At 41.5% G+C, this 23,305-nt stretch overlaps 8 protein-coding genes across 8 annotated transcripts; 5 read left to right on the forward strand and 3 right to left on the reverse strand.

The window, feature by feature from the left end:
• Nucleotides 1–319: 319 nt before the first annotated feature.
• On the forward strand, nt 320–2,109 carry C922_01397 (hypothetical protein; the record flags this gene model as incomplete). Its single annotated transcript, XM_008817003.1, has 2 exons — nt 320–1,703; nt 1,883–2,109. 2 exons carry the CDS (start codon nt 320–322, stop codon nt 2,107–2,109), a joined length of 1,611 nt encoding a protein of 536 aa, XP_008815225.1.
• An 843-nt stretch (nt 2,110–2,952) lies between these two features.
• C922_01398 (hypothetical protein) lies at nt 2,953–8,085 on the reverse strand (the record flags this gene model as incomplete). Its single annotated transcript, XM_008817004.1, has 1 exon — nt 2,953–8,085. The coding sequence occupies one exon, from the start codon at nt 8,083–8,085 to the stop codon at nt 2,953–2,955; it is 5,133 nt and encodes a 1,710-aa protein (XP_008815226.1).
• A 1,209-nt stretch (nt 8,086–9,294) lies between these two features.
• On the reverse strand, nt 9,295–10,553 carry C922_01399 (hypothetical protein; the record flags this gene model as incomplete). The annotated part of the gene is made up of 2 exons (XM_008817005.1): nt 9,295–9,385; nt 9,538–10,553. 2 exons carry the CDS (start codon nt 10,551–10,553, stop codon nt 9,295–9,297), a joined length of 1,107 nt encoding a protein of 368 aa, XP_008815227.1.
• Nucleotides 10,554–11,435: 882 nt separating this feature from the next.
• On the forward strand, nt 11,436–12,308 carry C922_01400 (hypothetical protein; the record flags this gene model as incomplete). Its single annotated transcript, XM_008817006.1, has 2 exons — nt 11,436–11,690; nt 12,165–12,308. 2 exons carry the CDS (start codon nt 11,436–11,438, stop codon nt 12,306–12,308), a joined length of 399 nt encoding a protein of 132 aa, XP_008815228.1.
• A 1,877-nt stretch (nt 12,309–14,185) lies between these two features.
• On the forward strand, nt 14,186–15,088 carry C922_01401 (hypothetical protein; the record flags this gene model as incomplete). Its single annotated transcript, XM_008817007.1, has 1 exon — nt 14,186–15,088. The coding sequence occupies one exon, from the start codon at nt 14,186–14,188 to the stop codon at nt 15,086–15,088; it is 903 nt and encodes a 300-aa protein (XP_008815229.1).
• Nucleotides 15,089–16,362: 1,274 nt separating this feature from the next.
• Nucleotides 16,363–18,339, forward strand: C922_01402 (serine/threonine protein kinase; the record flags this gene model as incomplete). The annotated part of the gene is made up of 7 exons (XM_008817008.1): nt 16,363–16,469; nt 16,683–16,755; nt 16,950–17,046; nt 17,245–17,379; nt 17,590–17,732; nt 17,903–18,037; nt 18,211–18,339. The coding sequence occupies 7 exons, from the start codon at nt 16,363–16,365 to the stop codon at nt 18,337–18,339; spliced, it is 819 nt and encodes a 272-aa protein (XP_008815230.1).
• A 281-nt stretch (nt 18,340–18,620) lies between these two features.
• C922_01403 (hypothetical protein) lies at nt 18,621–20,600 on the reverse strand (the record flags this gene model as incomplete). The annotated part of the gene is made up of 1 exon (XM_008817009.1): nt 18,621–20,600. One exon carries the CDS (start codon nt 20,598–20,600, stop codon nt 18,621–18,623), a length of 1,980 nt encoding a protein of 659 aa, XP_008815231.1.
• A 1,239-nt stretch (nt 20,601–21,839) lies between these two features.
• C922_01404 (hypothetical protein) lies at nt 21,840–22,937 on the forward strand (the record flags this gene model as incomplete). Its single annotated transcript, XM_008817010.1, has 1 exon — nt 21,840–22,937. The coding sequence occupies one exon, from the start codon at nt 21,840–21,842 to the stop codon at nt 22,935–22,937; it is 1,098 nt and encodes a 365-aa protein (XP_008815232.1).
• Nucleotides 22,938–23,305: the final 368 nt, after the last annotated feature.

The raw sequence follows: 23,305 nt of genomic DNA on the forward strand, positions 1-23,305 counted from the left end.
AGCGTTTTTTTAAGAAATAACCTGCAGTTTCCGCAAATCGACGTGAATTCAACATGAGGAGAAAAAAAAAATAAAATGAAATAAAATAGAATAAAAAACAGCGGGAGCGTACATTGCAGCGGAGAACGCAACAGGAAGGAATTTTCCTGCATCGAAAAGGAAGAGCAGAGTGCAACACGAAAAAGGGTGGCATATTTTGCACTTCTCAGAAGGAGGCTGCAGGGGAAAAGGCATTTAGTGGAATAGGTGCACATTTTTAGGTCCAGTTTGAGGTACACCTCGAGCCGCACGCCGCCGCGCCCCCTAGAAGTTGAGGAAAATGTCAACCGAGCGCATGATGGAGGGCAGCGGAAGGTACATTTCCAATACATATTTGGAGGAATTCAACGAATCGGAGAATGATGAGCAGATGATAAGGAGGAAGATTAACGAGTATGCTTTCAAGTTAAATAACGAAATGGAACATCACTCGAGCCAGTCCATATATTGTGGATTGGGTGGAATCCTCTACATGGATATCATCCTGTACGAAGGAAACGACGATTACTCATTCTTACAATTTGGAAGTAACATAGTAAAGAAAATAAAGTCGTGCAGAGGGAAAGACACAGTTAGTTTTCTGGAGGGACCCAGCGGATTGTATAGCTTGGCTACCGTGCTTCATTACTATTTGGAAAACCATTCAAGTGTGGACAAGTATATACAATTCTTGGTGACCTATTTGAAAGATAAGAACGATGAATTGGTATCCATAAGTGGAGAGTGTGAATTGCTATATGGAAAATGCGGTTGTATATATTCCTTCCTCTTCTGTAGAAATATATGGATGAAATCAGACCATAGGTACACCATATTACAGAATTTGTATATCATTATGACGTCCATATTTGAATATGGCTTACTAAAAGGTTCCACCATGTGGAACGTGACATCTCTGTCGCTATACTTTGAATGGCATGAACAGATTTACCTCGGTGCCGCCCATGGGTATGCAGGCATTTTTCTCGTGTTGTACAAAATGATCATGTTTTTTCATTACAATTTGAAAGAGCTATGTGAAGCGTTGCTAGGAGCTGACAGCGTCGCCATTCCAGAGATCGATGAGGCAAAGTACAAACGGTGCCGAACCAACACCATGGAGAAGCTCAATGAATACCTGTCCTTAATATATCAAGTAACTGACGAAATTATGAATTTGTACCTTACGGAGGATTGTAATGTTTATTCTTCCATTAAGAAAAATAAAACACAGATAAAAAATGACACGTTAGTTCAGTGGTGCCATGGCAATGTCGGCTTCGTCATCTTAATAATTGAGTTATTGAAATGCCCATTTGCCCCCAACTATTTCGTGAATAAGTATAGCAAAAGTTATTTGGAAAGAATGGGCCTTCTCATATGGGAACGAGGGTTACTATTCAAAGGGATGGGACTTTGCCACGGCATAGCAGGGAACGGGATCGCTTTCTTGTACCTGTATAAACATACGGGCGGGAGGAAGTGGTACATTAAAGCTTTGAAGTATGCCCTCTTCTGTATTAAACATTTTGATCGATTTTACAGCGTGCCAGACAGGCCCGACTCACTGTTCGAGGGGTATGCGGGGTTGGTCGTGTTCCTTAATTTCCTTTTGAGACCCGACTCGACTTACTTCCCAGCCTATGACCCCCCCCCGATTTGTCCTGAATGCTGGGCTCGCAGGAGTAGGAAGCGGCCGCGTCCTTCAGGCTCCTCCGCGCAGCATGAGGAGGAGTTCCAACGCAGAGACACAGACATGTATGTATATATGTATGTACCTATTCACACGCGCCCCCCCCCCTGTGTGCGCTTCTGCGCAGAACGGTGGGAATATCGAAACGCCCCCCTTCCTCCATCTCATCAGAGGACACAGCACCCCATGTGCATTATCATATGTACCCCCATTGCTACATGCGAAGTGGCAAAACAGCCAATCGCATGGTTACAAGAAAAAAAAAGGCAAAGGCAAAGATATTACAACAGTGCTACTTTGGAATGTACCTACCTCGTAGCTTTTTGCACAGCGAATGGACCGCTTTCGACAGGGGAGTTAACACTCCCGTCACCACCAGTACGTCTCCGTCCTTTTAACTGCATGTCTAGTTACGCGAACCAATATTGGAACGCATGCATACTCTTTGTTTTAGCCATTTGTGTGCCGCGTTTACCTTAGTTTCGTCCGTCTTCTCGAACCCTGTAACGAATTCACCTCTTTGTAAAATATAGCCACCTGATTAAGCCCGCTAAATGCAAATGATCCCATTCATTGGATAAGTCTAGAAAGGGATATATGCACAATGCCTCTTGTGCATTGAATAACATTCTTTGTAGAAATCAAGTGGGGGAATACTTCGTACGTAGGCCTGTCGCTCCAGTGGGTCCATGATTGAAAAGGAGAGTACCCCGTCGAAGAGGCACCCCACCGGTGCAGTGAAAATTAGAAGTACAGTGGGGGGACAAAGGAAACGGATAATAAGCGTAAAAATTTTTACTGAACATCAAATGGAGAATTACTCTCCTCTTTGGACAAATTAAAAAGGGAAGGAGGGCAGGATGGCAACCGTGGTGGTGGCGAAGGAGGGACACGCGAAGGTTATTATTCACGAAGCCATCCCTACGTATGTAGTAACGGGCGGGTTAATTGACCGAAAAAAAAAAAAGAGGAGACTCTCTTCCTCCCTTGACAGTGTTTGTTAACATGTGTTCAGGTTAAAAATGCAAAACTGTAAAACGAAAAAAAAAGAAAAAAAAAACTAGACACGTAAGAGGAGCGCACACGAGGTACGTGCAAACGGGGCTGAGGCCGAAAACAACGAGGTGGCCCTAATACAAATAGGATGCGATGGATGAAAAGTTGCCAAGTGAGGGGTGAGAACTACGAGAGGCACTCAATTTCATAGCGAACGCGATGGGAAGTATGAGCACACACGACAGCTATGTCGCGGAATTCAGGCAGAAGGATTCCAAACTTCCATTCGACCCAGCCACGGTTAAATACACCGTAGTGCGAGAGGATCGAGGAGGGATAGGCAAACGTTCTGACCCTTGCCTTACTCTGTCAATTGATAGACGATGGGGAGGAGGTTCCCCATTTGGTGATGCCATTTTGTGGATTGCCTTTTTCTTAATTACATAGACATTTAAGCAGGAAACATCATAGACAGCCATTTTGATTTTCTTTTCCCTCTTCAAAAAAATATTTTCATTCTTGTCCCTTCTCACATTCCAAATGGAGATGTACTGATCCCAGGAGACGCTTGCCAAGAAATTGGAGAACAGAGCCAACGATCTGATGGAAGACAAATGCGCGTTGGTAAAACTGCTTTTTCCTACAACTGACAGGTGTATGTGGTTAGGCTCTCCATTTAGCAAAGATTCGGAAGGAGGAGAAATTTTCACCGTGAGGACATTTAAGGACTGATCATCCCCGCAGGTGAATACCTCTAATGTGTCCTTCCTCCTCTTAACGCATAGTTTGTTTATTCCATTCTGATGCAACTGCACCTTCTCCATCAGGGGCACTAGCTTCTTGCCAAACTGGTAGAAGTGAATCTCTCCGTTATTTAATCCGCAGCATAATATGCTTCCCCGGAATATCTTATTCCCCTTCCGTTTGTTTAGGAGAAGGTGCTCAGTCGGCTTATGCAGACTGTTCGGATGGCCGCAGCTTACTCGCTGGAGTACATCTTCCACTTTATTACTCGGAGGGAATGTTTGACATTCACATTTTTCTACTTTTTTCCCCCCATTCGTCTCCTTAGCTTCAAGGCGGCCATTGTCATTATCATTTCGCATGTGCAGGTGCCCCCCAAATTGTTCAGATGAACAGTTTCGTTTTTCTACCTCTGCAAAGTTGCCAAATGAAACCCTTTTTTGAAAGAAGCAACTTCGTAGAGGGGCACTTCTTCGATCGTGTAACCCACTGTGTGCATCCCCCTTGCACTTGTTTTCCAAGGAATCACTCAAAAAAATGTCCGTTAAACTTAAAGCCAGAATGGTGCTCCCCAAATTGTATGAACATACTAGATGGGCCAGCTCCATAACTTTGGAAAAAATGATGTTCTCATAATGCGCAAATTCATAGTCGCCTGCATAGTGAAGTATAAGTCCAAGTGATGTGCCAACAAATAGATCCACCCTAATGAGGTGTCTATTCCCATCAGTGAGTAACACACGGAACCTCCCCTGCACAGATAGGAAGCGCAAATCGCTGGAGAACTTGTGCACTCGTACTTTCTCTACATGATAAATTATTGGTGTGTTCTGAACATCCATATATAGGTAAAAAATGTTGATCGAGTTTTTTGCTCCAACGCTGGTTAGCAGTTTTAATTTTTTAAAATGGTGAAAGGGGCTCTCCAAGAAGCACATGTAGAATATGGGCTCACTGTGGTTATACACATTTTGGATGATGTCCATTCTGTGATTTAGAAGGCTAATTTGGTTTTGCCTGAAGGGTGAATTTTTCCGTGTGCTCCTTTTGAAGGATGCACGGGTGAAGGGAGAGTGATGCTTCTTCTCGGGTGAAAATTCCGTGCCGTCAATTATCCTACTAGATATTCTTCTACCATCCTGTTTGTCCTCCTTGGAGGGAGCGGCGAGCTCTCCTTTCGACCTGCCATCCATGTTATTCCCCCAATTGGTATTTTCTCCCCTGTTTAAGAAACACTTCTTTTTCCATTTTTCAGCACAGCACTTCTTCACGTGAACAATCTTTATCGTTCCATCCTCCGAACATGTGCAGAGATATCTTTTACTTACCCACAGTACGCAGGAAACATTTTTGGAGTGAAACCCCGGGTTGATGTATATTTGTTCGTACGGGAAGGTGGCCCTCTGCTGAGTGCTGCACAATGTTTTCACGCTAAAATGGACATTCTTCTCTTTGCAAAAACAGAAGGAAAATGCTTTCATAAAATTTGGAGAAAATTTCGTGAAGATGCTGAGGGGGCGTCTGAAACCACCGCACTGGACGGACAGGTACTCCACTTTGTTTCGCAAATCGTACAGAACGAATTGTTTATCCTTAAAGCAGCAAATGAACATGTTGTGTGTGTTTTCCTCCTCACCGTGTGTGGGTGCACTGCTTCTCTGCAGTTTTGAGTTAGCGCCTCGCGTGATGTGTCCATGGTATTCCTGTTCTACTTCTCCCACTTTACCCACGTGACACATTTGTTCATCCAGCCCCAGATTGGATCCCCCTTGTACTGCCTTATGGCTGCCAACGGACATGGGCAGCAACTTATAAATGGAGGTATAAAAACCAACTTTAATTAAGCACAGCCGGTACAAGGTATACACCCCGTTTCCATCCTTATACAGCTGGTACTTAACGATGTGCCCATTCTGCCCACAGGAGTAGACAAACCGATCGATTATCTTAATGTCAAACACTTTTCTGTTATTATGAACACGTAATTTCTGTTTCGACTTGATAAAGGAATTAGGAAAGTCGTAAAACAGTTCTTGTGAATTGTACTCAATGGGTGTCTTTACATAGATAACGAAGATACACCCATATTCATCGCCCACGAAAAATATGATACCCATTTTTTTTCTTCTTTGTTTCATAAGGTAAGTCACTGAAATGATCTTCGACTTGTTATTCTTCACATCGATGTATGTTTGGGCGACTTCGTTTACTTGGGCCTTGTTTTGCTCGATTCTGTCTGCCTCGAATTTGTGTTCACCTTTTTCTGCGCTGAATATTTGAATAACTCCCGTGTGGTCAAAAACCGCTAGGAGTAACGTGCGGATGTGTACCACTCCGCTTCCGCTCTGCGCGTCGTGTGAGTTGCCCCCCCTGTGCTGGAGTGGGCCCGCCTCGTGGTTATACACAATTTGGTAGAAGTTGCTCGTTGCGCGGGGGTCACCATTGTTGTATCGGTTTCTACGGCAGTTCCCATCAGAGGCTCCCCCCTCCACCTCCTTCTTCACCCAGGCGTGCAAAACGTCTTCTACATTGCCATACCCCGCACGGGAAATCAACCTGTCGTAATTCACAGATGCCAGGGGAACCAAACACATCTCACTGATTCGGTGGTCGAAGCACTTAAAATAAGTTAGCTCCTTATTCTGTTCACCGGATTTTATCAACTCGGTTGCATCCTTTTCGTTTTTTAAAAAAATGAAGCAGCAGAATCCGTTGCTAAATCCGAGGCATATATAATCCAAGCCATGAAAAGCCAGGCACGTCACCAGGTAGTTTTTTTTTTCCTCTTCATAAATTAACAACACTTGTATGTTTTTCGTGTCTTTCGCGTCTTTCGTTTTAAAGATGTATATGCGTCCTGCATTGGTGCTGATTATTATGTCGTATAAATTTACATGGCTTACCGATCTGATCCAGTCGTTACTCCTTCTCAGTTTTTCCTCCAGGTAGTCGACTACAAAATGGATGGAGTCGTTTTGCGCCACCAGGTCCTTTGCATGTGTGTACTGCTTGCCCGAGTTGTTTGGTAACTGGTCGGAAGGGTTACTCTGCTTTGTACACGCTCGATGACTAACGTTGGAAATGCTTTCATCGTCGGTGCGGTTCACCCTTTTCGACTCAGCCATGTGGATGTCATCAATGCAGTCCCTTTCGGAATGACCACACCTCCAGCTGCTGTGGCCATTCGTTAATTGCGCAGTCCTCGTGTGAGTGCACTCCTTTGGCTCCGGTTGGGCATCTACACCGTGGGGGGGAGCATCAATGGTGGTGGAGGAGGCAGAAGCACAAGCAGGGGCAGCATTCTGTTCCCCCTTTGGGGAATCTGCGCATGAAGAAATAATGGGACCATTTTTGTCCCCACTTTTGGAACACACACTTGGGGTATTCAAAGCAAAACTTTGTTCCCCCTTTGGGGAGCCTCCACTTGAAGCAGTAGTGGCACCATTTTTGCTTATCCCCCACGACAGGGACCTGACATGCACGGTGCCATTGTCACTACCCGAAATGATCACCCCCAATGGTTCGTGGAAGCAGATACATCTGACGGTGCTTCCGTTATTGTTCCCGAATTGGAAGTAATTCTTGGGATATCCTTTTTTGTAGACAATGCAAGTGGAGTCTTCGCTGCATGTCATGAAATAAATCTGCTTATTGAACACTCCCATGTCGATGTCCCATATGCGGGCGTCATGCCCAGTTAGTACCCTAACGCATTGGTATTGAGCGTGGTGGTGAGAGTGGCAGCGATCGAGGTTGCGCTGGATCAATTCGTTTCCGTTTTTTGTGTTCATAACGGGGTGTTCCCTTTGCGCTTCTACACACATCCGTCGCCATATGCGTCCCTCTCTGTCATCCGAGACAGAGCCAACATATTTGTGCTTTCCAAAAAACTTGACCTTAAAAATTATTCCTCTGTGCCCCTCTAATTCTTGAGCATGTTCCAACGAAGTGATTTTTTTGGAAAGGAAAAATTTTACCGTTTTTTTGTTTTTTCTCAATTTGAAATTCCATAATAATATTTTGTTGAAAGGGGTTCCTCCAGCTACCTCAATCTTGTACACTTTTTTTTTCTCATCAATGGAAATGTCTGCACTGTATAGGAGGTGTATTCCTTTGAACTTATACTTGAGGGAGCTGATCCCTCTGTAAATGTGCAGTAGTAGAATGCTTCCATTGCTTAAGCATAGAAGAATCACATTGCGATTATCCCTTTTGGTACGAGTTTCTTTCACATTCGCATCGTGGGATGTCTCATCGGTGTTTTCATAAGTAGGAAGCAGAAACTTTGCCCGTAGTATCCATTTGTTGGTGCAATACTTATTAACAAGTTTTAAAGCACAGGTTTTACCATTTGAAGAAATATTTAGCATATAGCAATAAATTTTGTGCACCCCATGGGCAATTAATGTGCCACCATTCTGGGACCTCCTTTGAAATGTCAATCCGTAGATGTTGCTGCTTGTTGAGGCTGCAAATTGTAGCAGCACATCTACAGTTGTTACGTTTATTATTTTTATTGTATTTCCAAAGGAGACGCACACTAGCTCTCCGTCGATAATGCACACTGCCTTGACACCGTGGTTCGCGCATATTCGTCTGCACTCGAACATTTTGTGGTTTCTTCCTGCTGGCATTGTGGACAGACCGTTTATCGATGCAGTTCACATGTAAATGAGCCCTTCTGAAGATGCAGTTTGAATGTAGATCCAACCTTTTCAGAAGAACTTTTTCTCGTTATCCGCTCTGTTTGGTAGATGCCCTTTGAACTAGGAATTTCCCTCCCCTTTTAGCAGATGCGCCTTCACGACAGACGCGCCTTTCCATTACAGGCATCTTCCCAACGCTTTCCTCTCTTCGAATCCACCTTACTGTGAAGACCCGCCTTGATTCGCTTCCGAGCAGTATGCCCCTTCCAAAAGTCGCGGATCCGAAGGGTCAACTATTTTATGAAGCTTAATTTTACAGAATTGTTTCGAGCACATATGAATATTTATATGCTTAGATCTTATTCAGCCAGGGATAAAATAGCCCCGTGGGCGGTGTGCATCTCATACCAACGAAAGGGGCTTCCGCTCGACGGATGACATATGTAGTGCGGCACGATGTGATGCGACGCAAACGAGATATGCAGAATTCAGAGAAGAAGAAGGCTGCACAATAAAAGCGGCCAAATTTACTTTCAACAATTGGTAATCTTTTATATTATTTTTTTATATTACTTCGAAGCGGAGATAAAATGACGCCTCGCTTTTTTGGAACCTTTCAAATACTTAAAAGCAGCTGCCCCCAACGGGGGTTCTACGGATGCGGCGTACGTATTCACATCCAACCTGTGAGTCATGTTGCCAATTTTTTTTTTTTTTCCCATACATTGTTGCATACATCTTGGAGTGTTTCACTTGAATTAAATTGTCCCTTTACGTAAAGTAGTAAAAGTAACTGTTTCGGCAAATACGTGGCAGAGTTCATTGAAGTTTTTTCCAATCCCAGTGGAATCCATTTTGTACGTGTTTTACTGAAGCTTTTGTGGGGAATGCGGCATTTTTAATGCACATTTCTTCAGGGGGGTAGGAAAAAAAAAAAAGAAAAAAAAAGGAAAATCCTTACTAAAGCGAATACGATCGATATCGGAATTATACTCACCCTAAATGCGGTGAACATTATTTTCCTCTAATAGCACAACACGTGGTGGCACTCATGCAGATGCAAGTGTCCATGTACATGCGAGTAGCACCAAGGCGCTTGTAAGTTTTCCTGATTGCTCGTTTGCCCTTTTCCGAGTTTTTACGGCAGCCGCTTTTATCTCCACGCTTTCACGAATAACCAGGCCGCGGAAAACTCACCTACGCCATGCATTTCAAGTAATGAATTAAAATACTTGCTGCCACGGAGACGTTTAAAGAGTTGGTCATTTCGTGCATGAGCAAACTTATCCTACAAAAAAGGGAAAAAAAAAAAAAAAAAAGGGTGGATAGTAAAATTCGCCAACACGTAAATTGACTCAGAAATGAAACGATTTGAAAAAGGCATATCTTCGTGGATTCCCACAACAGCTACTTCTCACGTGCGCGCAATTTTTATATTACGGTTTTGCGAAGCTCAAGACATCCGCGTGCGGGCCGGTGGATTCATTCCCCAAAATGAGACACACTCCCTTCCCTTTTTCACTTGACGCTTTTAAAATGTGGACTGGATTGGCTCCATTCGTATGTGCCACAATTGGAAGCAACTTATGTGCATCACAGAATTGTCTTAGTTCTAAATATGAGCCGAATAGGTAAGGAATTTGAAAATGCGATCCCTTGGTCATTTCGATAACTTTGTGGTTAAATGGATCCACTGTGTTGTGAACATAAAAGAGATAATCAACACCCATGGAATAGGCCGTGTTTAATATTTTTCCCAAGTTGTACGCATATCGTATTCTATCAAAAGCTAGCAGAAATTTGATGGGCTCTTTTGGTGGAACCGACTTTGGTAACTTCACTACAGCTACAGCATCGTTTCTCGCTTCTTTATTAACTTTTATGGAGTCACGAAAAATGTAATTTAACGTGTCCATGTCTGCATAATACAGTTTGGAGCATTTGCTTTTAAAATGGTCCAATAGACTTTTGCTGTTTGATAAAATAACTTCAAATGTGAGATTATGGTTACTCGCCAAATGTGTAATAGTTGAGGACTCTTTTACAAAAAAGGAATTCATTTTTTTTCGGAAGTTCCTTTTTTTCCTTAACCTTATTATGTACTTCATCATTTTGGACCTTTTGGAAATACTCAGATATTCGTTGTCCCCTTGTGGGGATCTGTCTACATGGCTTCCTCCCCGCAGCAGTTCTGTTTTACTTCCCCCCTTCTCGTTGCGGCTTAACCAGTGAGGGGGTGCGCACTCACTGTCGTTACATTCGGGGCCAATTCCATGGCTGCTTCTGCTGCTCCCCCCGCAGCTGCTCTCCCACACAGCAGTCGAGTGCCGCCTCTCTAGGCGCAACTTCGCTACATCCCCCAGATGGGCAACACATCCCGGATGTGTAAAAAAGCGCTCTGAAAAAAAACATTTATCAGTCGTGCGCCTCCTTACCACAGTTGTAAAAGAAAACATTTTAATTCGTAGTCTTACGAGAGTAGCATCGTCAACATCATCCCCTTTGCCGGAGATCCATCATTTTGTAAATTCCCTCTCCATGGAGAAAAGGTTACTCCGACGTGCTTTTCTAAATAATATTTGCTTGTCAATGCGCAGTTTAACGGGTGAAAAAAAAAAAATGTATGCGGGGTGGAGAGGAAAATTTTTTATTAATACGCAGTTACTATATCTTCCTATGAAATGCATTATCTGTTGTTGCTTTAAGGTGGGGATAAATACAAAAAATGTCTTAGCACAGATTGTTTTGGCCAACATGGAATTATTCACCTTCGGAAAAATTGTTACACTGTTTGAAGGAGTGTTAAAAATGTGAAGAAATGGAAGCACCTTCTAAAAGTTATTTTGTATATGACCGGGTTTGGGTTCTTAAAAAAAAATTTCTGCGCAGTGAAACGCCATTTATACTAAGAAAAGCTCAGAGAGGGATCGAACTTCCAAGTACGTGCGTACAATATTGCAGGCCTTTTTTTTATGAAGAGAAAGAAGGCACGGCGAAAATGAAAATAGTAAAATGGTACATATGGTGACTACCAAGTGGGAAAAATTTACGAAAATTTCCGCCCTATGAATCCTCCCTTTAGTAACAATTCCGCAGCACAATTTAGCAAAAACAACAAAGAAAAACAAAAAAATGAAGCCAAAATAAACTGTTACAATCTGTGTTCCCTTTGCACAAGCAGGAAAATGTTCTTTTCTTTTCCTTCCCTCCCACGGCCGAGATTCTTTACTGCAAAAGGAAGGGAAAATCAGAATAACCAATTGAAGGGAGGAGCACACACGGGAAACCTAATCGAAGGAAAGATCAACACTTGACCGCACATTTCGTTCATATCAGAAATGTTACTACATACCTGTTTACTCTTTTTATCATTTGGCCTGAATTTTATTTTCGCATTTAAATCGAGTACCCCCTTATTGCCAAGTCTATTTTTAAACGCTTCACTGAGTTTGCAAGTCAATGGCCATAACGGCGTGTTCAAAAATAGAAGGAATTTTTCGTTGTATGGAGTTCCGAAGAAAAAAAGTTCGCATCGAAGAACAAGAAGAAGGAAAGTCGCGTGGATGAAGAAGAACCCCGCCAAGTTATACAGGGTAAGTGTTGCAAAGGGGGCCAACTAGGTGTCAGCATGGCTGAAAATATGTATATGTACCCATTGATATGTATGAAAATATACACACCTGTATGAAAGCCTTTTTATCGCCTCACCCCCGTTTACCTCTTTTCTTATCTACAATGCATACTCGTAAAAGCGGTTGTCTTGCGCGTTTAAGATATTGTTCACAAAAAATAGTATACGCACAAAAAGACCACCACAAATTGAACGAAACGTTCGTTATGCGGATGCACTACTTTATGTGGGAAGAAAGTTTTCTGTCTTTTTCTTTCGCCGCTTCTGCCGTTTTTTCACACACATGTGCATGACACCGTTTTTTGAGGCATGTTTTCCGAGTGGCATCGTAGCACGTAGATGCAAATCCGTTTGGCATTTTCCTAATTTGTCTGCGTTATAATTTACCTGGCTAGCTATTTTTCCTTTATTTTATTTTTTTTTTTTTTGCGCGCAGACTAGCTCCTACGACATGGATGAAATAATGCGGTACACTGACAGAAAACTGACGGCGCACTACACAACGAGAGATAGCTGGCTAAACCTCCCTCCAACAACCCTAATTAATGATTTTTTTTTGTTTAGAGAAATAAGAAGTTGAAAGGGGAAGGTGTTTTTGAAGTGCCTATTTTCAATTCCCGTCACACGCACACACGTGTATGTATATGTGTACATATATATATAAATATATTTATATACTCACACGCATTCACACGCGCATGCGCACACAAGGTAGCGTAGACCCATCACGCGAGCAAATTGGCCGTATAGTTTGTAATTTTTTTACGTCCTTGCGGAGGTATGGATAAATATATACCGCGCCTCGCGTGGACTTATTAGCGTGGCTTTAAAAGGTTACCACCTGTGCGGAATTGAAAAAAAACAGGCAAAAAAATTCTGGCAATTTGTTTGACTTAACCAGAAAGGAGGGAGAAAGTAAATAACTGATGACATGAAGAGGGAAACAAAATTCACGAACATGTTTACAACCCACCTGTTGCTATAGTGATTGTTACTGTTGTGTTATTGTTACTTTTATTGTTGCTGTTATTGTTACTTTTTTTATTGTTGTTTCCTTTTTTCTGTTTTGTTTTTTTTCATTTTCCTTTTTTATGACTCTTTTTGTAGCAGATTAAAAAACAGCCATTTCTTGCGTGCGTTATGTTTTTTCTTTTTGATTTTTCAATTTTCACGCCTGCGTAAATTTTCGTTTCAAATTTAAGGGGTAGCCGAGTCGCTGTTTCATCATATGTGTGCACAGACCAAGTGTTGTTTACAGCATGTTTAACAGAAGTTTCTTCTTAAATCTTCTTATACACCTGTTGAGGGGCAGATGTGTAGAATTGTGCGCGTATTTGTAAGCAATTTGAAAAAAAACGGTTTAAAAAAAAAAGAAAAAAGCTATCTGATAATTTACGCAGCAATTTGGCAACAAATTGGCAGCATTCTGCGTCAGCAACTTGCGTTAACAATTCACGTTAATGATTCACGATAATAATTCCCGCTACAAACTCACGTTAATAATTCACGTTAATAACTTACGTCAGTAAGTCACTCCAATAACTCACGTCATAATTTATGTGAATTTTTTTTTTTTTTTTTGCCCGGGGTAACACCTTTCCGTCGTGAACAACATCACAGGTTTTCGCCTTTAATAATTAATTTTGTGAAAAACTCTAGCACTTCGCAAAAAGATATTTTTCATTTAACGCGTTTCAAGTTTGGATGTACTCCATGTTTTGAAAGAAGAGAAGCCGCCTTTGTACACACTGTGTTGTTTTTGCTTCGCCTCGTTTAGGTCACATCGTTTAATTTTTCCTGTTATTTTGTCGGTTGTTTTTCCTCTATTTTTCCCGTTTTTTTTCCCTCTAGTTTTCCCGCAATTTTCCTCCCTATCTTTCCCGTTGTTTTTTTCCCCTACGAGGATTAGAAAAAACACAGCTGTGTGTAAGTATTTCTCTATTCTCCCATTTAACACCTCACGTAGAACCAAAAAAAAAGAAAAAAAAACACGAAACGGTAGCTTCGCCAGAATCTCTACCCCCCACGTAGAAGGTAAACCTTCGTCAGATGCGCCTTTAAAATTGGATTAACAGCTGCATTTTTGTCACCCCGCTTCGTTATAACACTCACACAAACACACATATGTGTGTTCGTATGGGCGTCATTTAAGGAACGGCAAAAATAGCAGTAACAGTTACGCTGCGTGCCCCGTGTATATGCGTAGAGATATTTCCACACAACCCTTCTCTTGAATTAACTTCCCCTTTTTAGCGAATCCACCCCCGAAGTTCACCCGTCGTTGGTATATTAGGCCCCCGTCTGTTCGTTTAACGCGCAGTGGTTATCCCCCCGGTTGCCATAGATGCGCAAGAGCTGAGGCAAACGGAAAACAAACACATAAGTGTATATATATACATATACGTATACCTACTCGTATATGCTCAAACACACCTTGTAATCGCCCCATCCAAGAAAATGTGCTCCACGAACCAGAAACTAGCCTGCTGCTCTGGAGACAATGTCTTCGAGTCCAAGGAAAATGGAAATGATTCGTACCCACAGATGGTGAACAAACAACTGCCACCGAAAGTGTTGGAGCCAATTGTACAAAATAAAATTGTTGAAGTTCCCAAGGAAGTATATCTTGAAAAAATTGTTGAGGTCCCCCAAATCAAGACAGTCGAAAGGATAGTGGAGCAAATCAGGCCAGTCATTAAGTACAAAAATGTGTACAAAACGAAGACAGTATATGTTGAGAAGGTAAAAAATGTGGATAGAATTATATATCAAGAAAAAATTGTGGAAGTCCCACAAATAAAGACGATTGAAAAAATTGTTGAAGTTCCAGTTTACGTTGACAGGGAAAGAATCATAACCGTGCCAAGGTACATGGTCGTAGAGAAAGTAATCCCCGTTTTGAAAACTACCAAAAAGGAAAGCGTCATGGAAATCCCAGAAATTAACTGCCCCAATATTGACATTACTGAGGAGGTGGAAAATAAGGAGGAAATTCAAATAGAGGACTTGAAACAAAACCAGACAATTAACGTTATCCGCGAAGAAGATATTCAACACTTGAACGAGCTAAACATCCAGAAGATTCATTCCAGTGCAACACTCAATGCTGAAGGTGATCAGGACACCACCGTGGATACTATCAATAACGAGAATTTCTGCTCAACCGTCAGCTGTAAATTTTTGCCCACGTATGATAACTTCCCCAAAATGCAATCTTCCACGTGTAATGGATTTCTGCAAAGGGAAAAAAGGTTCTCAAGCCTGAACATATACAAATCCAAGGACGCGGGATTCCCCAAAATTAGGATTTCCAAGACACCTCAGTTTATTCAGAGGAACTGCTACTGCAACTACGCCTGAGGGAGGCGTACATCTGGCAGTTGTGCAGAAGCCGCATAGGAACCGCATAGGAACCGCGTAGAAGTTGTGAAAGAGTTTTTGAGGATCCATTTGTAAGTCTGCATTACCCCTTTTTTTCACCGTTTTTACTCGACCGACGTTGATGCCCCCTCCGCTAGAGCCGAACGGCTCCAAGCAAATTCGCATAAAATGGACACATATACAACTTATATTTACAAGAAAATATACTCAAATGTGTTAACTTTTTTTTAACTGCAAATTTGTTGTCCCTTTTTGAGATAATTTATCTTCATTTGGCTCCTTCAACCGATCGACTTTTTTCCATTTTGCGTTTTCATTCCCCCCTTTTTTTTTTATTTTTTTTTGTTCCATATATATCCACCTTTGTTACACATGTGTGTAAAGCAAAAAGTTTGAATTTTTTCCTACATTTTTAAATCATATTCGTAGAGATAAAGGTCTAATGCGGTTACTTTAATGAGCGCACATTTCCTTTTTATCACCACGTATATTTCTCTTTTTTTTTTTACATAACGTATTGATTCGTTTGGGACTTTACACCTATCCTTTCCATTTTCAAAACATCATCTTATCTTTTTCTTTTTTTCTTTTTTTTTGCTAATATGCCCTTTGTGGGTGTTTATAATGACGGGGGAGTCGTGGAGCACATTTGCAAATGGGCTGAAAGGAATATTGTAAGGATGAATTTGTCTACATTATTTCACCTATTGGGAAATTTTCTCTATCTGTATGTACAAGAGTACAATTGATCCCCCCATATGGCCATTTTGGCGATAAGCCTTCGATTCGTGTGTACGCCTTTTCGTCCTGTTCTGTATGTACACCCTTTCTATTGAAGCTCTTCTTCTTCGTTAGCTATATCTAACACCACATCGTTTTTGCTTAAATAAATGTGCATAATTTCACGAAAGGGAGAAATGGCTCAGAAAAATATGTGAGTAAAGGAAAAACGTTCCATTATTAGGATGTCAAATGGTAAAACCTTTTTTTGTAATTATAAAGAGGCGTCTTTAAAGTCAAGTGAAAAAGAACTTCTTCAAATTTGGGAGTAAAAGACAGAAAAATTCTTTGTTCTTTTGAGGGATCACAATTTTGACGACACTTAATTGGGGGAATGTTTATATATTTGTGAAGTCATGCGATTTTTTTTTATTTTATTATTTTTATTTATTTTTTTTTTTTCTTCCTTTATAACTTTCATCTAGGTCAAAGGCGGTGGACAGGACGGAGGGATCCCCACATTATCGTCCAAAATGGCCACGTCTACATCGAAGAAAATAGGTCCTTATGAGGTTATAAAATCTATCGGGCGGGGATCATTTGGAATTGTCACGGCAGTAAAGAACGCCGAGGGGGAAATGTACGTGCATTGAGGGTTTGCCCTTGTAGGGAAGTGCCATATGTTTCGTCCGCACATTTGAACGTGCTTCGTCTGTTGAACGGGGCGACTGGCGATTTTCATGTAAAGATGAGCTCCGTCGAGGACGTGTAGACTCAGCGCGTACACATTTATACATGTACCGATTTACACATAAACACATTTTCGCGCCTATGTGTGTACACTCACGCTCAGCTTCGTCGTTAAGCAGCTGGACATGTCGTGCATGAATCACAAGGAAAAAATGAACGTTGTTAACGAGCTGCGAGTACGCATTCGGAACGACTGAGAGAGGAAAGAACGCGTGAATGCATATCGATCTGTTAAATAGGGGATCTTGGGGAGATGCAGGGGGGTGTTGCTTATCCGAATTTGTATTACTTAAGCATGCGTTAGTTTTTATAATATTTCGCTTTTTTTCTTTTTTCTTTTTTTTTTTTTTTTCCTTTGCTCTTGTCCAAGGCATTAATCGAGGTGTCCGTGCACCCATTCATCGTGCGATATAAGGAAGCGTTCCTGGAGGATAACATTTTGTACGTCACTATGGACTTCTGCTCCAGTAAGGCCTTTTTTTCTTTACACACTTTTTTAACATTACTGTCTGGAAGTGAATGTTTGCAATTTATGGCGATTAACGCCTGACCCACTTTTTTTTTTTTTTTTTTTTTTTTTTCACGAAATCTATATATATGTATGCACAACATCGGGGGATTCCCCTTTTTTCACTTTTCCTTTTTTTTATTTTCACGAAATGTAGAAGGAGATTTAAGTAAATACATAAAAAGGTATAAAAAAACGAACACGTTGATTCCCGAGAGGAAAATAAAAAGATGGCTCTTACAGATCATTACTGCGATCAAATTTATGCACGACAGGAAACTTATACATAGAGGTAATTAAGTGCTTCACTCTTCGCTTACATACACGAGCGAAATGGTTGTCCAAATTATGTGGGAAAAAAAAAACAAAATTGCCGCTTACGATAAGGAGCTTATCTTTTACTCATGTCAACATTCCTCCGCTTGGGATGATGATACTCCCTTTTCAGACGCTTCAGAGTTTACGCATAAAATAACTTCCCCCCCTGCCCCTTCTTTTTAAGACTTAAAATGCAACAACATATTTCTTGATGATGAAGAGAGGGCTAAGGTGGGCGACTTTGGGCTAGCCAAAATTTTTGAGAACACAGAACAAACAAGTACATTGTGTGGGACCATTGGGTACATGGCTCCGGAGATTTGCAGGGTGGGTCCCCTTCGCTTTTGCGGTTTATTTGTTGCCGTTCACATAGCGTAGAAGTTTTATCATTCGGCAGTTCGTCATTCGGGGTGTTACCCCCCATTTTGTGTTCCCATTGTGTGTGCCGCTTTTGCTTCCCCAATTTATCCTACCCTTCTGCGCCGATTCTCCCCCAGAACGTGGCCTACAGCTTCCCCGCGGACATCTGGTCCCTTGGCGTGATACTGTACGAGCTCATGAGCCTCCGGCACCCCTTCAAGTCGGAACATTCCAATATGTTATCGACAGCCCAGAAGATTTGCGAAGAGGAGGTGCGCGCAGCGGCGAGGCAAAACGGAAAAAAATGTCCACAAAAATGCCGCAAATATGGCACAAAAGTGGCACAATATTGCGATAACGTTGCCCTTAAGTTATGACAAACTTACCAACTCCGTGGAAGCAAAAATGCAACAAGACCACCCACTTCTAAAACATTGCCCCGCAGCCAGAGCCCCTGCCAACCAGCTACTCGAACGACCTGATACACTTGTGCCATTGGATGTTAAAAAAGAACTCCGAGGATAGGCCTACTTCGTGCGATATTATCGCGTCCGATTATTTGCAAGTGCGGTGATGTGCTTCCGCGTTAAGCGGACCCAATATTGGGGGTGCATTCTACAGAGAAAAAAAAAAAAAAAAAAAAAAAAAATTCTCTTCTATTTTACAGACGGAGGCACATTTACTAAAAAGAGAGATATTAAGCAAAAGAGGAGGGGCGAAGTAATTTTCTAGAGTATCGCCACACCTGTATGGCACTCAGTGGAGACTTTTTCACCCCATGGTGAAGGGGTACATTTGTACAAATCGTTTGATGTGTCCTGCCCTGTTAAAACAGCATAATGCGGGTGCCCCCTATTAAAGTAGCTGCATCGCATGAAGCAAGTGTTGCTCCTTCTGACATTCGTGCAACCCATTCCAGTAGTAATACGAAACAGAAATGGTGTAAAAATTTAAGTTCGACAGGATCCACATCTTATACTTGGTATTGCAGTTTTGTTTCATTGTGTAGTGTACAGCGTCTCTTGAGTCCCCCCCTTTGGTGAGCACTAAGATGTAGTGTGTCCTACCATTAAACTCGATGGCGACATTTTTTTCCTGATCATTTTTACGCAACTTGATGTACACATCTAGAGGAATTTTTTCCTTGGTTATGTATTCATAGATTGCATTGCCGTAGTGTTTCCTCAACATGTGAAATATGACACTCTGGCTAAAGTAGTAATTTTTGCCCTCCTTTTTGAGTATAATTTTATTTTTAAAAAAAAGGGTTAGGTAGCTTATCTGGTGGGATAAATCGGAAAAGTCGTAAGATACTTTGTTTGAAAAGAAGTAGTGAACACTTCTGCTCTCAAAATTTAGGATTGCCAGATCGATCTTTTCTCTCCTTCCTTCACCTACATTTTTTATGAATCCATTCAGCAGTATGTCCCACCCTAACAAAGTGTAGTAAATTTTATTCGTTGTGGACTTCTTAAATGTTGTCTTATCCTTTTTTTCTTTTAAAAAGTTGACGTAAAACTTCATCAGGGGGAAGTTAAAGAGGCCAACAATGGACGACACGAAGAAGAAGTTGCAAACGTCGGACATGTGTGTCGTATCCTCTGTGTCGCCACTTAAAATGTGATGCTTGCAACAGGCATATAAGTACATATTTTTGTCAGTCAGTTCTACCAACGTTAGCAGTTTGAGGTAGCTATCAAGGAGGCCTCTTCTGCATATGTGGGGGGAGTCGACGTTGGCCCTTCTGAAAGAGCTAACCAAATGGGACACCAATTCAAAGTGCACAATTTTGGAATAGTACATCGTGTTGATGAGTTTGGAAAGGAGCACCACGTCGTTTGGCATCAACTTGCTTGGTGATGCCCCCTTTTTTGCCACTTCCAAGTAAGAAGTCAGAAAATCTTGTACGCCCCTTTCACTTATCACTCCGCATTTCGTTACTAAATAGAAAAAATTAGCTAGCTGGGCCAGTTGCACACTGTCTAATAGGTCATAATTTAAATTCTCCAATACCTTCCTCATGAGATTTATTTTGTAAGTGAATATTTGGTGATATTTCAAATTGTACAGTTCTTCGTAGTGATAAGCGATGGTGGAATTTTCTCCACACTTGATCACTTGGTTGCACCTACTTCTCAAAGTCTTCATGTTGTCTGCATAATTATGTCTACCCGAGTGAAGATAAATGAAGTTCAATTTTGGGACCCCATTTCTCCTGTGTAAATTGAAGAAAAAATGGAAAAATTCTGCGCAACAATTTAGTATTAACAAATAGTTGCTTGTTGTGTACATCCAGAGGCAGTTCATCAGATGCCCCATGGAAACTTTAAAGACAAATACATAGCATGCGTTTAGGTTTAGCAGGTTGTATTCGCGGCAAAATTTATCATGTAGTGCTCTATTGGAGGGATGTTTTTGAGACACTGAACTGTCATATTCTTGATCCATTTTTTCCATTTTGCAACCATGTTTGTTTTCTTTCCCTCTCAAGAGATCTCCATCAAGGGGGTGGAGGCTGCTAATTTGCTTATAAATGGCTAGCCATTTCTGCTCATTGATTCGCATATTTTTTAACATATAGGACATTTTCACTAGGTTCATGTGTATGCTTTTTAATTTGTCCTCTCTATCATAAACCGTTTTGAAGTTGAGTAAGTTTCCGTTTTGCTCATTTTCTTCTGCTATGCATTGTTCCATGTAGAGGAGCGTCCTTTCTATCTTCCTGCTTTCCGCATCTATTAGATTTTTTTTGGCATTGCTGAGCGTTCTTCTGAAGGCGTTAAAATTAGTTGTATGTGAAAAAAATCTGGGAAACCCCTCCACGCACTGCAGCATTGTTCCGTTTTGGGAGGACTTCAAATGGGAATTACTCTTCAGAGTTGAACACTTTTGCGGTGGGAAGTTTTGGATACCTTCCGATCATCTTATGCGCTGTAAATGGGGTTCTCTGTTTTACTTTCGTTTTGCCTTTATTCTGCCTTTGCTTTGCCTATGTTTTGCCTATGTTTTCCCTCTGTTCTTCCATTTGGGCAGTCCTTTTTGTCTTGTTTGGTTCCTGCTATATGGGGTTTTACCACATCAACAGCGCGAAGGAAAATAGGAGCCCAATTCAGGTTGCCAGCCTTACTGAGTCATATTACGACGTTGTTACGTTTCTGCTAGACCTTTTGTGTTATTCCTTACGAGAAGCCCTCATCATGGAAAAGAATTCCCAGTCACCTCTCTTCTTAGCACGTCTTGGCGTAGTTGCTTTGTCCCCCTCAATGTTCGCATGCCCCTAAGTTTGGCACGCTGACCGTCATGTAAACAGTTTCTTCCCTTTGTGCTGACCATTTTGGTACTTAACATACGGTACGTTACTTTATAGTGTTTAACTGCAGATGTGCTATTTCCGTTTGTGTAGTGAAACTTGGCACATTCTTGGGAGTATGTATGACTGTGGCTACTCCTTTTTAATGGCACATCTGGTCTTCCCCCTTTTGTGCCTGTGGGCTTTTTAACTTCTGAGAGATCTTGTCCCATGTGGTATGTCAGTTTCCCAGTTTTTCTGTTGATTCTTCAGTATATTTTGGGATTACATTTGGTCATGCGCGAGGGGACAGAGTGGTCATTGCGTCATGCTGGGAAGAGGTACCGTCGTAAGTATACCTATCAACTGGCGTGCTATACAGGGATAAGTGGCTAATTCCTGGGGTATTCCCTACATCGCGTAAAATAAAACGCACGACACATATTCATACCTCTGGCTTCTTCCCAGAGGAGAGCGTTACACTTGCGGTGACTGCTCCCAATCGTGGTGAGCAATTGGATAAGGACCATCGATGCGGGGAAGATACCTGTATGTGATCGAGTTCAGCCCCTAACGAATTGACATTTGGGTAATCTATACGAATATTAGCCAGTAGGTAATTTTCCCTTGGTTAGGATTCACCCTCTTGGAGCTTCCCCCTCTTCCTCATGAGGATCATTACACGCATTAAAATGGATTAGCTGTAACATGCCGCCTGACATGGAAACAAAAAAAAAGAGTGGAGCCTCATATGCGTCGAAAGATGAACCGTACGAAACTGCAAGATGCGAATTCTTTTTTTTATCTTTGCTTTATTCATAGCAGATTATATCAATGGGAAGAGAGCAGATAGTAAGCACGGGGAGGGGGAACTGAATGGAGATTTTCTCCTCCTACACAAGGCGGACATCACCGCCGTGGTGTTCGCGGGCCATAAGAAGGAGGAAAAGAATGTGCTAAGTGAGGTTTTCCAAAATGAGGGTACGCACCATAGAGGTCCAAAGTCAGAGGAGTACATTTTACTAGACAAGCAGGTGGACTCGTACGAAATGTTAAACATTCAGTGTACATTTAAAGTACAGAAAAATTTCGATAAGACAAAGTTGGTCATTCTTTTGGTAAAGCAACTGGAGAAAGAGTGTGTCCACATGGAGGGTAAAAAATATGCGTGCCACAGGACAGTGCAAGATTTAAAAGAAGATGAAACGTTTATTTTTACCAACGAGCTGGAGGAAAATTTAGTTATTTCGAAGGTGTCCTTTTTGTTTGTTAATTTGATACCGTTTGATGGGTACTACATATTTGACCTCTTAATAACAGATGGGAGTAATTTTGTAAAAATCCATTTCTTCAAAATGTACTTACATTTTTTTAACCACTTACCGATCGTACAATACCCTTTGGGCGAAAAAGAAAACGCCGTAGTTCGGAGCATCATGAGAAAGGAACTACAAAGACGAGACCAAATGTATACACATAAACACGTGGTACGTGAGCAGAAGGATTATTACCCTTTTCCTATAATTCGGAAAAGAAACATAATTTGTGGAAAGGTTAAACCGAAGAGGGTAAATCCAATTATGCCCATGACACTCGTCACTCTGTTATTTCTCCTCTTTTTAATCCATATGTATTTTATTTTCCTCCATTTGAAGTACAACATGAAGAATATGAACATCAATTATTTTAACTACGCTTTTTTGTTTTCCTTTGTGTGTGTAATGCTTTCGTTTATTTTGTATGATTTGTTTTTTAACCTCCTTGAAATGCTTTATATTTTCCCCTTCGTGTTTTCCCTTTTTTTGGTATTTTTTTACAAAGCTTTGAATGCTTTGCGCGAGTACAGGAAAGGCGCTTCCTCAGCGGATAAGTTCAAGCGGTGAGGAAAAAGAGAGAGAAAAAAACAAAAACGTCTTGCACATTTTAAAATTAACCCGATTTACGACTACTCCATTGGTCCTTTTGGCAAATGCGGGGAACTTTCCAACATGGGTTTCTCCTACTTTAGCTGCGACGCTATTTTCCCCATTTTTGCACTTTTGCAAAATGCGCTTATTCGTTATCAGAAAGGGGTTTAACTTTTTCATTTCACGTTTTAATTATACAAAAGCGGTTCCTCCACACAGACGGTTTGCGCACGTAAAAGGACCGCTTCCTTAATGAACACAAATAGAGAGTGAGCAACTGACGGAAGTGAAAAGTAGTGGTTAACAAACAAGGACCCGTGTGCGTGTGAGGGGTGTACACCACC

The sequence above is a fragment of the Plasmodium inui genome (assembly GCF_000524495.1).
Source record: "Plasmodium inui San Antonio 1 unplaced genomic scaffold supercont1.4, whole genome shotgun sequence".
NCBI lineage: Eukaryota > Apicomplexa > Aconoidasida > Haemosporida > Plasmodiidae > Plasmodium > Plasmodium inui.